The 14015-nt window shown below is 50.5% G+C and overlaps 2 protein-coding genes across 2 annotated transcripts in view; one reads left to right on the forward strand and one right to left on the reverse strand.

Annotated features, from left to right (window-relative positions):
- The first annotated feature begins 1444 nt into the window (after positions 1-1444).
- Positions 1445-7464, forward strand: LOC127196856 (histone H1.8). Its single transcript, XM_051154599.1, has 5 exons — positions 1445-1538; positions 4716-4975; positions 5683-5986; positions 6986-7047; positions 7216-7464. Exons 1-5 carry the CDS (start codon positions 1445-1447, stop codon positions 7462-7464), a joined length of 969 nt encoding a protein of 322 aa, XP_051010556.1.
- Positions 7465-13119: 5655 nt separating this feature from the next.
- Positions 13120-14015, reverse strand: part of Plxnd1 (plexin D1) — a 39400-nt gene continuing 38504 nt past the window's right edge. The window contains exon 36 of the mRNA XM_051155138.1: positions 13120-13893. Within this exon, the coding sequence (XP_051011095.1) occupies positions 13777-13893 (117 nt within the window). The 3' untranslated portion in view covers positions 13120-13776. The remainder of the gene's footprint in view (positions 13894-14015) is intronic.

Genomic DNA, 14015 nt, shown 5'->3' on the forward strand with positions numbered 1-14015 from the left:
TTCCCCCCAAAAGGAAGTAGGGGACCATGGAAGGTTCTAGAAATGGAGAGAAATCTGTTTTCACTGCAAAGAACTTTGAAGGCCACTGGCTTTCTCAAACCAGACCTGTGATAATGGTGAGTTCTCTTGGGGCGGGGGGAATCCCAGAAAATAAAGAGATCACACACAAAGGGGAGAAAGCGTGTAAGTCTAATTTAAAGCATCCTCCAACCTCCACCTTCCCTGAGGTAATTGCTGCTCCTGCAGTGGCCTGACTCCTGGTAGACCTGTTTCAGTGCTGGCCTCCTCATTCTCACAGTGGACAGGCCACTGTTGATTTAGCCTGTTTCTACCTGATAAGCTTTTAGTTTACCTTGAATTTCTGCTGATACTGGGGCAAAGTTCCTCTTTGTAAGTCCCCCTGTTTTTCCCTAGGGAGGGATGGGTGTGCCATGGAGCAAGTTCCATTTGCTCCATAAAATGTTGAATTGCCTCTAAGGTGGCTGGCCCATCAGCTCTCCCAGATCCTGTGGAACTCCCATACATCCTTGACGGACACTAGGGGAAATGCCTGTCTCATATTTCGTATGAGAAATACTGACATTCAGCCAGGAGAGAGATACAGCTTGTTTTAATCCTCTGCTTTGTTTCTGTTTGGTTTGACTCTGAGTTACGGATTTCCTATGTATTCCAGGCTAGCCTCAAACTCCCTAGCCTCCTGCCTCAGTCTCCCCAATGCTAGAATGACAGGCATAAGACATCAGATCTTTATAAGACTTTGTCATATACTCTGTAGGGCATTTTATAATGATGGAGTGATTTACTCAGGCTGGCAGGCCGCCCCGCGGGTTCTCTCATCCTAGCCAGTGTTCAAGTAATGGGAAAGAATGACTTCTGCCTGTCCCAATGTGAGTGCCTTTGAATGCCAAGGACACTGAGAACAGTGGCCATCAGCCAAGGCCATAAGACCCAGTCACAGTGTCCCCTGCACCTCAGACTGTAATGCAATCTAAAACATCAAAATGACAAAAAAGGAAGAAAGATACTCTAAGAGCATTCCTGGTCCAAGAGAGGCCACTGCTTCCAAGCAATCCCCTGTGCTACCTTGTGGAAAACTGAGGCCAGCAGTAGTCTGGATTAGGACTGCCCACTCAGTGGGAACTGGGGGGACCTGGAGAGCACCCTCACAACTCAGGTGTCCCCCATTGGCTGTCAGCACCACTAGCTAGTTAGGATACAGTGCCTCTGCCTCTTTGTTTTTGCTTGGCCTCAGGTCCTACAGGGCTGAGACAGGTGCTTGGTTCAGAGTGAGCCTTCATCTCTAAGCCCAATTGGCAGCTTCTGGCTGCTCAGGTGGTGGGCCTGTTGGTCATTGGTTCACGGGCAGTAGGCGGTATTTAAGGCGAGAGGGTTGGCAGCTGACACCTGAGTGAGTACCAGGCCTGCTGCTGCCTGAGTCAGTGTCATGGCTCCAGGAAGTGTCATCAGTATTTCTTCCTCCTCCTCTAGGGACACATCACCTTCTGGGTCATGTGAGCTCCCTGGGGCTAACAAGCCAGGTAAGCAGGGGAGTGGAATTCTGAGTTTAGGCCTGGACACCCGGTGACAACAGCCTGGAAGGTGCACACAGCTATAGAGGCCAATTCCCACCACACATATAGGGGGACCCAGTCTTGGAGGGGGATAAAGATGGACAACCCCATTTCCTGCTTGGGACTGACAGTAAAGAACCCAGCTGTGGGCTGCCAGTGGCTGTGCTATAGGATTCCCTTAGGCTGGTGGCTTATAGTTTCACATGGCCTTTTCTTTTTCCTTTTACATGCATTGGTGTTTGCCTACATGCATGTCTGTGTCGGGGTGTCAGATCCGCTGGAACTGTTGTTACAGACAGTTGTGAGCTGCCATGTGGGTGCTGGGAATTGTCCTCTAGAAGAGCAACCAGTGCTGTTAACCATTGTCACCTGTCCAGCTTTTTCTTTTCTACGTAAAAACTTCTTTTTCTTTTGAGTTTGGTTTTTGCAAATAATTTTGATAGCATCATTTCTGAGTTTAAAGCATACACCTGTGGCTGGCTGGTACTCCCAGCTCTCTCCCTCAAATCCTCTTTTTTTTTTTTTTTGCCTTGCAGTTTTTCAAAAGTAACAGCCCATTTCAAAATATTTCTGTACTGTAGGGCTCCTTCGTGTTCAGCATGCAGTGACCGTTTAGTATGTCATCATGTGTGTCTAATGCCACAGTCTGTTTAAGAATTTAATCATTTCCTAAGAAGAAACGCTGCGCTCTAGCTATTAGCAATGATGCCCCAGCCTCACTCCACCTGTGTCTGTGGGCCATTCTGCACGTGGCTTTGTGATTGCCTTTTCCACTTGCTTATGTTTAGAAGCACTCCTCACTGTAGCATCTTACAGTTCAGTCCTTATGGCCACGTAGTATTCCGTTGCATGTTTATAGTATTTGTGGTCATAGGCATTTGGGTTGCTTCTATGTTTGGGCTGTTAGGAATAAACACTGTTGGTGGGCCAGGGATAGGGCCCAGGGCTTTGTGCTCACTCCACATACACTCTACCACTGTGGCCACACTCCATCACCCTCCTGCACCAGTATTTGATTACATTTTCACTTCTGAGGCGAATGCTCCTAGGAATGTGACTGGTTTTACTTTTCCTCTTTCCAAAATAGGTTTCTTTTAAACATTAAAAGAAAATTAGCCAGGTATGGTGGCCCATGCCTTTAATCCCAGCACTCAAGAGGCAGAGGCAGGTGTGGATTTCTGTGAGTTTGAGGCCAGCCTGGTCTACAAAGCGAATCCAGGACAGCAAGGCTACACAGAGAAACCCTGTTTCGGAAAAAAATTAAAAAAGAAAAGTATTGGTGTGCTGGGCATGATGGCTCACACTCGAGAGGCAGAGAAAGATGGGTCTCTGAGCTCAAAGCCAACCTTGTCTACATAGTGAGTTCCAGGCCGGGGAGCGCCATCGTGAGACTCTGTCTCAGTTCTCCTCCCCAACTCTGTGCATGTGTGCATGCATGAGTGCACGTGTGTGTGTGTGTGTGTCTGTGCACATGTGTATAGGTCAGAAGACATGTTTGTGAAGTTGGTTTTCTTCTTCCACTGTGGGTTCCAGGGATGAACTCCAAGATGACCAGGCTTGGCAGCAAAGCTCCTTTACCTTCTGAGCCAGCTGGCTCCCTTTATTTTTAGTTTTATTATTCCATATATGAGGCCATTTTCTTTTTCTTTATATTATTTATTTATTGTGTATACAATGTTCTGTCTGCATATACACCTGCAGGCCAGAAGAGGGCATCAGATCACATTATAGATGGCGTGAGCCACCATGTGGTTGCTGGGAATAGAATTCAGGACCTTTGGAAGAGCAGGCAGCGATCTTAACTACTGAGCCACCTCTCCAGCCCCTTCTTTAAATAATTTATATTTATTTTATGTGCATTGGTGTTTAGCCTACATGTATGTCTGTGTGAGGGTGTCAGCTCTTGGGAGTTACAGACAGTTGGGAGCTGCTATGTGGGTGTTGGGAATTGAACCCAGGTCCCCTGGAAGAGCAGTCTTGTGCTCTTAACCCCTGAGCCATCTCTCCAGCCCAGCAAGGCCATTTTCAAGCAAGTCTGTAATATACTTTGAGTGTGAGCATAGTCCCCTAAATCTTGCTCCCCAGACAATTTCACTTCTACTTTCATTCCATCTGTGGACACAAGATTTTATATCTACAATGTCTAGGACCCACAGCTGACACTAATATATTGTTAGGAAAACTTCTGAGACTGGAAGCAAAGCAGGCTGGGAGCAGCTGAGTCCCTCCCCTGTGCCCATCAGGCTTAGCCGTTCTCAGCTGTGGCTGTTTTTGCTTACCCATAGGGTTATCTCACACACATGCCAGGCCCAGCATTTCAGCTGGAAATAGTCCAGGGTTGATTTCCAATGGATATGAACCTTTAAGAAAGCAATGTCAGGCCTAGGGTACAGCTCAGTACTAAAACACTTGTGGGGCAGGCGTGCACAAAGCCTTGGTTTGCATCACAAGCACTGCAAAAACAATCAAATCATAATCCGTTAAACATACCCAAATTGGAACCATCTTTAGTGCTGCTCTTTCCTCCCAGCATTTATGAATATTTGGTTGCTTTGTTTCTTTGTCCAGTTGGATTCTGGGTTTATATATATATATATCTCCTATTTTTGAGGTACCACCTCATTCTGTAATCCTAGGCTGGTCTGGAACTTTCCACCTCAGTATGTGGGGTCCTGGGGTAACAGGTGTGTCCCCCTTCATGCCTGAATTTCCAGAGTGGTTGGTTTGAGTCCTTCTGAGTCTGACCAGAGCCCCTGCAACATTTGGCAGATGTTGTTTTCCCAGTGTTTTGACCCCCCAGGGTCCTTGGTGCCTTCTCTGGTGACACGTTTGTGTGTGTGTGTGTGTGTGTGTGTGTGTGTGTGTGTGTGTGTGTGTGTGTGTAAAACAATGTGGGCCTCACTGAGCTCCTTGATTTTGGTTCTGAGTCCATGTTCAGCTGTAGACACCCATGGCAGCTCACACATCCAGGATCACCTCTCCCGAGAGAACTCGATGAGGCCCCTAGAGACAGTGGGTCAGTGTAAAGCTTGCAGACTGGCAGCCACAGGGAGCTGGCTCTTAATGTGTGCTCTGCCCTGCCAAAGTCAGACCTTGACTGGGGTGGAGGGCAGTCTGGGTGATGCCCTACCATCTATCCCTTAGGTCTGAGTTCCAGCAGAATCCGAGTAGGCCAACGAAACCCGCCAATGCTACGCATGGTGCTGGAGGCTCTGCAGGCCAGGGAGAAGCGCCAGGGCACATCGGTCGTAGCCATCAAGGTCTATATTCAACAGAAGTACCCAACGGTGGACGCCACCCGCTTCAAGTACCTGTTGAAACAGGCCCTGGACACCGGCATGCGTCGAGGCCTCTTCACCAGGCCTGCCAACTCCAAGGCCAGGGGTGCTACTGGCAGCTTCAAAGTGAGCTACAGACAAGGAGGAGAGGCAGGCCTTGGTGCAAGGTTTACACATCAGACCCTTATCACACGCTGCTTCTCACCCCAGCCCACACCTCCACAAGCCTCCGCTGACCCATATTGTGTGGTCTGGGGAGCCTGTGCAGTATCAGGGTCTCTGTATGGCTTCTTGCCTGTGTCCACCACATAGCCACTGACCCAAAGCTTCGAGGGGGGCACTACAGGGAAGTCTCTGCTAACCACATGTGGTGCCTGTGGTTACCAGGATGCCCATCTCAGGAAGTCTCTACACTGGGGAGCTCTGCTGGGGCCTGGTTGGCGTGTGGGAGGCAGGTGGCTCAATAGAGCGTCGATTGCACAGGCCTGCAGGGAGCTGGGAGTCCGGCCACCTCCACTCTCAGCCTGTATTCTTGGAAGCATGACAAGGAGATGGGACTTCAAGGGGCAGAAGCAGAGTGAGGCTTGAAGCTAAGTGGGTGAGAGGCAAAGGACAGGTACAGACCCTTAAACGTGAGCAATGGGGGCACTCTAGGGAGATGACAGACTAACTCCAGGTGAAATGTCATGAGAGCCACAGAGGTAGGGGTGTCCCCTCCCACTTCTCTCTTCTTAACCCGGTTGTTGGGAACATGGCCCCCTTTGCAGTCCTATGTGGGGTACAGGGATACCCAGAACTTCTACCCTCACCCCCACCTCACACTCTGTCTTTAGCTAGTTCCAAAGCAGAAGAAAAAGAGAACCTGTACCCCAACAGCCCGCAGGGGTGCCACAGATGCTAAGGGGACTGGCCCCAAGAAACCCGCGGAGCTGAAGAAAGACCATGTCGGCAAGGCCAAGATGGAGAAAGTGGTTCTGAAACCAGGACAGAAGAGGAAGGCTTGTCCCTGCTCATCAGCCGTCTTGGAGATGGCGCCTAAGAAAGCCAGCAGGGCCACTCTAAAACCAGGCAAAGCCACAGGAGCCCCTCCCATTGCCAACATGGGTCAGAAGGTCAACGGCCGTGGGAGCAAGCAAGGTAGGTGTGTGAATGGATGGGGCAGGGATGGGGTTGTCATTAGCCCCTGAGGGTAGGACAGGAGGGCCTTCTTCCCTCTTTAAGAAGTGGGCTTTGAGTGTTAGGCCTGGATAAAGAGACAGAGCCCATGGCCGACCTGAAGCAGAGTCAGGGAAGGCTTCCTGGAGGAGGCATCCCAGAGGCTTCTGTGCAATAAGAAGGTGGGACTTAGCCAGGTGCGGTGATGCATGCCTGTAATTCCAGGAGGCAGAGGCCAGCAGATCTCTGTGAGTTTGAGGCCGGTCTGGTCTATAAAGTGAGTCCAGGACAGTCAAGGCTACACAGAAAAACCCTGTCTTGAAAAACAAACAAATGAAGCAAACAAACAACTGAAGAAAAAAAAGGTGGGGCTTTTGAAGAGCTGTAAGTGGCTGTGCCTGCCTGAGGTGGTGGTAGAAGTTCAAGAGAGTTTTCGATGGCAACTGGGAGTCTAGGCTAACCAGAGGACAGGGAGCAGCCGTGGGAGGGTTCTGACAGTGAGTGACAGTTTTAAGACAACCAAGGAAGCTGGTGTACACCCATAACCCTAGCACTTGGGGATAAGAGGCAGGAGACCAGGAGTTCAAGGCTACATCTTTAACTTCTTTATATCCAGTTTGAAATCAGCCTGGGTTGCATGAGACCCTGTCTCAACCAACTCTACCCTCCTGCAAAAACAAACAAACAAATAAGTAAATAAACTAAGTGTCACCATTGGCTGACAGGCAGCAAAGCTGGTGTGGTGGGTCTTCCTGCACCCTGTGTAGGAGGCGGAGGCAGTTCTACTTCAATGTTCCCATGGTGTGTAGGGAAAGCATCTTGTCCAATTTTCAAACTGGGGCCTGAGACTCAGGGGTAAAACAGCTGGCCCAGGTCACATGGCCTTTGGGTGTCCAGGTGACAACCTCAGAGCTAGGCTGGGAACTACAAGCTGAGAGCCTGTAGACCCTTTGCCCCCTCACTACTCCCTCCATCTTCCAGAAGCAGAGGCCTGTGGGAAAACCAAAGATGTGTGTGAGAAATCAAAGCCCTCATCCAGCAAGGTAGGTAGGTGCCTGTTGCCCCCTGTGTCTCCAGTCCTGCCAGGCTCTGTATGTAGGTTCTGGAGAGAGAGTTCAAGTCTTTGTTCTTGTGAGGTGAGCACTCTCCTGGATGAGAGCCATCTCCCCACCATAGCTTGTTGTTTTTTGTTTTTGTTTTTGTTTTTCCAGGTAAAGAATAGTGTTGCTTCCCTCACCAAAAGGAAGCCAGTAGCCATGGCCCACCCTGAGGCAGTTGCTGAGGGGGCTAAGACGGCACACAAGACCAAGGCGCCCACTCCTTCCCAGGACCTGGGACACAAATCACAACCTGTACATAGGGCCAGGAAGACAAAGACCCCCGAGAACCCTAAAAAGCCTGGGCTATCTCCCAAGACCTCATCCAAGGCTCCCAGCAAGAAGGCTGAGGCTAGTAGCTAGGGGCCAGGGTTGAGGAGATGCAACTGAGCTTTTATTCCCTAGTAAACTGTCACGATTTATTTATTTATCAATAAAGATTTCTTTGTTCATACATTGGTATACTAGACACTGGACTGTGGAGCAGAGAGCAGTGCCAGCGCAGTGCAGCTCATGTCTTCAGCATGGCTGGCTTTTTTTTGTTGTTGTTGTTATTTTGAGATGGGTTTTCTCTGTGTAGCCCTGGTTTTGTAGACTAGGTTGGCATTGAACTCACAGAGACCCACTTGCCTCCTGAATGCTGTGATTAAAGGTGTGCACCACCACGCCTGATGACAGCTGATGTCTTTAGAGTCTCCTATCTGCAGGAGGAGGGATGCAGGACTTGAGGGCCCAGCGACCACTGCAACCATGGTCCTGAGCGTGACCATGGGCTAGCCTCAGCCCAGAGAGGCAGGCAGACTACAGCCTGGAGGACCAGCACTCCAGAGGAGTACAGAGCTGGCTGTAACTACAGTTTAGTATGCATTGATGGTCATGTGTCATGGTGTGTGTGGAGGTCAGACAACAATTTGAGGGGGAAGCCCATCCACTTTGTGTGTCCCGGTGATAGAATTTGGGTTATTGAACTTGGCAGCAAGCAACTTTGCCCAGTGAGCCATCTTGACAGCCCTTTAGGGGAGAGCTACTAAGTGGGCCCCAAGTCTAGATGAAAGCATATTTAGCAAGAGAAGGGGGGGCACAAAGACCCTGCATTGATTACTTTCCATGTTGCTATGACAAAACACTTGAGAGAAGAGAGTTGAGCAAAGGAGGGTTTAACTTAAGCTCATGGCGTCAAGAGACATAGTCCGCTAAGGCAGAAAAGGCCCAGCCGCAGGAGTGTGAGGTGGTGGCTTACATTGCAGTCGGGGAACAGAGAGAGAGGAATGTCTGCTGGCGTTTGGCGAGGCTTGCTTTCTCCTTTTCAGTCAGTGTGGGACTCCAGCCCACAGGATAGTTTCACCAAAATTCCAGGTGGGTCTCCCCACTTAAAACATCTCTGGAAGGAAATACCCTCATTGACAGGACTAAAGGCGCACTCCTAGGTGATTCCAAACCCAGTCAAGTTGGCAATCGACGCCGACCATCACCGGGCAGGGGTGTTTGATGCACTCTACATGGCCACAGCCCAAAGGGTGAGAACAGTTCACTGGGACAAAGTCTTCACTGTATAAAATCACCCAAGACACTTCCATAGATAGGTGGAGTCTGAGCTCTGCATCACTTGACCAGAGGGCAGTGGCAATGTCAGGACCAACGCGAGGCTCCAGCTTCAGAGGATGCGGGATGGCTCAGTGGGTAAAGTGTTGGCTGCGTAACGATGAGGACTAGAGTTCAAATCCCCACCCAAGCTGGGTGTCATGTCTATAGTCCCAGTGCCAAGTAGTGAAGACAAAGTATCCTGGGGGTTCTTTACCAAACAGCACAGGCTGAAACGGTCAGCTTCAGATCGAAAGACTCAAGTGTCTCAAAACAAAAACCAAAAGCAAGCCGAAGAGGCAGCTCAGTGGTTAAAGCACTCGCCGTGTAACTGTGAGACCAGAGTTTGGACTCTCAGAGCCCATGTAAGTGCCAGGTGGGTGTTGTGCCCTTCCCTGTAATCTCAGCCTCAGCAGGTGGAGACAGGGTGCTGGCTTGTAGGGCCCTGGTCTTGTTTTGGGTCACATTGACACAGGCTCAAGTTAGAGTTACCAGGCAAGAAGGAACCTCAATTCAGAGGACGCCCCCAACCAGATTAGCCCGTGGGGAGTTTTGTTGATTAATGATTGAGGTGGGAGGGGCCCAGATCATGGCAGGCAGCACTACTCCTGGGCTGGTGGTCCTGGGGTGTAGAAGAAAGCAGACTGAGCGAGTCATGGGGAGGAAGGCAGTAGGCAGAGCCGTCCATGGCTTCTGCTTCAGCCCAGCCCTGACTTCCTTCAGTGATGGGCTGTAAGGCTGTAAGCTGAAACACACTCTTTCCTCCCCAAGTTGCTTTTTTTTTGTTTTTTTAAAAAATATTTTATTAATTTATTTATATCACATCTCAACTGTTAGCCCATTCCTTGTATCCTACCATTCCTCCCTCCCACTTCCTCTCTATTCCCCTCCCCTATGACTGTGACTGAGGGGGACCTCCTCCCCTTGTATATGCTCATAGGGTATCAAGTCTCTTCTTGGTAACCTGCTATCCTTCCTCTGAGTGCCACCAGGCCTCCCCATCAAGGGGACTTTTTGTTTGTTTTGAGACAGGGTTTCTATGTGTAGCCTCAGTTGTCCTAGACTTGCTTTGTAGACCAGGCTGACCTTGGACTCACAGACATCCGCCTGCCTCTGCTTCCTGCGTGCTGGAATTACAGGGGTGTGCCACCATGCCCGGCCCCCAAGTTACTTTTGGTCATGGTGTTTCATCATAGCAACAGAAGCCCTAACTTAGATGGATGGGGGCCTCAGAGTAGGCTGGCCAGCAAGACTAGTCACATCAGTGAGATCTGGGTTAGATTGAGACTGCTTCAGTGAGTAAGAAGAAAGCTATTGATTCTTGACATCAACATTGGACCTGTAATGTACACCCTCCACACACACACTCATATACACACGTGCCTATAGGCATGAAAACATACATCCATACACACACACACACACACACAGAGAGAGAGAGAGAGAGAGAGAGAGAGAGAGAGGAGAGGGAGAGAGAGAGAGAGAGAGAGAGAGAGAGAGAGAGAGAGAGAGAGAGAGAGAGAGAAAGAAAGAAAGAAAGAAATGGGGGTGGGTACAAAGAAGTGATTGAGAAAGATATCCCATGTCAACCTCTGGGCACACATGCATGCACACACACATTGGAAGTTTTAATTTTTGAAGGTTCTTGTATTTTCTTAGACATCCCTCATGCTGTAGGGAAGTCCACACCACCCATTAAGCGACAACGCACCGAGGTGACTCCTAAGCTTCCAGTCACTGCTGCCACTGGCACGCACCACCTTCTAGCTCTCCTTACAGCTGCATGGTAGAAAGGGACAACGTCCTCATGACAAATGCCTAAGCAAACTGCTTGCTCTTGCTCTTAGCAGCTGAATGTTGGAATGATGTGACAGGACTCACAGCCAGGGTCATAGGATGGGGCTGCTGGCTGGCAGTCTGCACCATGAAGGGCATCACAAAGGATGGGCCCTGTGGGTTTACTGCTCTGGCTGTAAGGAAAGGTCAAAGAACAGGAGGTAGAGGCCCTAGGAGGATGGTAGACACATGCAGCCTGCCAGGGTTACCCTGTTCTAACAGATGAGGGAAGAGGTGAGGTGGTCTTCAGTACAGTGGGTGAGGCCTAACGGTAGCCAGATAGACAGGAGTCAAAGACCTGTCCATAGTTCTGGGTCTGCTTGGAGAGGTAGTAACATGGCAAGTTCCTGAGGTGAGGACGCTGCAAAGGCCGAGAGGACGGCATGAAGGGATGGGCGCGTCTGAAGGGCATTCTCAATCAGGAGGGACACCTGAGAAGGGTGCAGACAGCACCGGAGAAACTGAGTGTGCAGTATGGGGCTCAGGTCTCTCTGGTGTCCGCAGCTTCTCTCTAGAGCCCCATAGGAAGCTGTGTCTAGCTCTGCTGGCTCCCTGGGGTATCTATAATGTGCCTGTCAGCAGGCCCCGAGAGGCACCAGGCAGATGGCAGGCTGGCACTTGCCAAGCAGGAGCTGGGCTTTCGCCTCTCTTCCGGCATGGTGGAGCTTGAGGCTGGAGAGATAGCCTATAGCCTCTTAAAGCTGGGGACCCATCAGCTCTGATCTAGTCACAGGGTGGGAATAAACCTCCCACCATCTTAAGAGACTTGGGAAACAGCATTCCTCTGTGATGGTGCCCCCCACTTTGCAATGTCGACTTGAGAGGTCTCCATCCAGGTCCTTGCCTGGGTACCCATGGCTGCTAGGCATGTCTTTGGGGCCCCAGGCAAGGACCACAGAAAGTTCATGGAAGCTGCCCACCTGGCAATGCTAGTGATCCTGGAAACTAGATCTGTGTATAGACCCCCTTTCTGTTAGTCAGCCAGGGGCTGTATTTTAGTGAGATGTGTAACCAGACTGTGGAATATTTAATGACTTGAAAGATGTTCCTGACATATTGTTGCGCAATGGAAAAGCCAGGTTTCGGAATGGAGTGTGGATTGAACCACCCTCACTCTGGGCCCCACTCAGGCAAGGGTGCCCTGGCCCTGTGTGCGGCCAGCACCTTGTGTGACTGTCCCTGCAAGCATGCGAGTCTTTTATTCTCCTGGGCTTTTTGCGGTTGTATTTTTTTTCTTTTCTTTCAAGGATTTGTGACTCCAGAATGGAGTCACACCTCATCAAAGAGAGAGAGAGAAAAAAAAAAAAAAAAAAAAAAAGAAAGAAAACCCAAACCCATCAAATCTGCCAATAATTGAAATAGCAAATCTGCTCCTTAATAAGAATTCTCAATATCAGAGATCTGAAAGATAAAGATGGCTTCTCCACCCGCAGCCTGCACAGGAGAGAGCTATTTTTGGAGCGAGAGGTTGTTCACTTTTTTTTGAGCTGGTGAATTCTAGGATGGGTCCTGGATTTTGCTGTTGGGAATTTTGGGTCTCTCTTGGCAAGCACAGTGGGGACTTTCCTTCTTGTGAGGGCCATCACTCAGGCTGGCTCTACCACACCCTGCTTCTGGGGGACAATGTCATTGTCTCAGCCCTGAGGAACTGGCACCTCAGGTGGGTCAGTGGGTGTCACCTGCTGTGGTCAGGTGCCGACTCTGCTGCAGGAAGAGTACAGGCTGCAGCTGGCCTTGGGGAACTGTTTCCTTGCCTGAAACATAGGGTGTACATTCTTAGACCAGATGAGAGATTTAGGGCTCATACTCATCCCGGATGAGCATGGTCAGTTCGGGACACCCTCCAATTTGGAGGAGACTTGCCTGGAGGAGCTTAGGCAGAGAGAAAAGGACCCAGCTGTTTGGCCTCCATTTTGGCCTTCTTGGCTTTGTGACCTCTTAACGTTGTTTCTACATTTACAAAATGAGGGGGAAAAAATCTGCCTCTCTTGATTTGATTAAAGACAAGGGTGTGGGGCTGGGTACGGCTCAGTGGAGCATGTCTGCTTAAGGCAGAAAAGGGCTCTGGGGTCCATGCCCAGCATAGCACAAATGTGAGGGGCGCCCACGTGGAGGTCGCAGTACATGAGGTGGTGACATCTTCCTAGGTGTCAGGGCTGTCTGTGGGGACACGTGTCCACAGGGTACAACCTCGAACTCCTAGCAGACAGAGGGAGAGGTCTTCCCTCTAGGCTGTGTCTAAGGCAGGGTGTGAGGTCAGGCCCTGCACTTCCTCTGTGCCACAAGCAGCTCGAAGAGCTAGCCCTATCTCCCACCTCGGCCATCTCAGGACAAAGGCTGAAGCCCGTAGTAGGTTTTCCCGGCAGGCTTTATTATAAAGAATGTTCCAGAGCCCCAGCCTTCCCCTCCAGCCCAGCCCCTTTGGGCTCTGAGCCAGTCCCAGCAGCTATGGAGGGCAGTCTGTGCTGGGGACAGATGAGTATTTTCTGTCCCCTGGAACAGTAGTTTCCAGTGTTGCACCGGGAGCCCCTGGGGATCTGCACAAGTGGCAGCTATTTAGTTTTTTTTTTTTTTTAATATATAAAAGATTTTTTTTCTAAAAAAAAAAAAAAAAAAAAGACAAAAAGTGGTGCTATTTAGAAACACTTCCAGGAAGATTGAGTAGTCCAGCTACAGCCCTGCATCCTCACCTTTCCCGGGGACCAGGAACCCCCAGCCTGTCCCCTTGTCTCCATCATTCTGTGGGCAATGGGCACTGCCCATGCTGCCGCTGGCCAATGGAACAACAAACATCTGACCCTGCTTAGAACTACTAGTGGCCGGGGTCCCCCCTCTGGATGAGGGGCACAAATCAATTGCAGGCTCCCCTCTGCCAGGTGGATGAGGTAGTGATCTGGGATGTGGCCACCTCTCCCAATGTGTGCTGAGCAGCCTGAAACAGAGTGAGCAGGCAGGCGTGGTCCAGGCTGTCCTGGTTGCCAGGGAAAGTCTTATCGGGGACTGGCATCGATACTCAAGGCCCTTCATCCCAGCCAGAGTCAAGTCTGGGGCAGGTGGAGGGGACAGAGATGCCCCAGGGAACAAGGCTGAGAACTCTGCAGCCAAGCAGGAAGAGGCCAGTGTCCTCCCTCCTATCCCAGCAGGCTCCTCTTTGTCAGTTCCCAGCCCACATACGAGGTGTGGGGAAGAAACCAAGTAGAGGGGCCAAGCGGCTTGTGCACCGCCTCCCTGGCCGTAGCTCCTGGCCACTCTTCTGTCTCAGGCCTCGCTGTAACACTCATAGATATTGTTTTCCATCAGAGCCACCACCTGCTCAAACTTGTGCTGTAGCTGGGTCCTTCGGGCAGTGGGGTTCGCCTCCAAGGCAGCCATGATCTGCGGGGAGGCACAGCGGGTCAGTTGTGTTGTGCCTTAGATCCTGGGAGGGCACCCAGTGACCTCATCAAAGCACCAACACCCACCCCAGTGGGAAGTTCATTTTTATGGAGGCAAATCTT

Source organism: Acomys russatus, chromosome 13 (assembly GCF_903995435.1).
Source record: "Acomys russatus chromosome 13, mAcoRus1.1, whole genome shotgun sequence".
In the NCBI taxonomy this organism is placed as follows: Eukaryota; Metazoa; Chordata; class Mammalia; order Rodentia; family Muridae; genus Acomys; species Acomys russatus.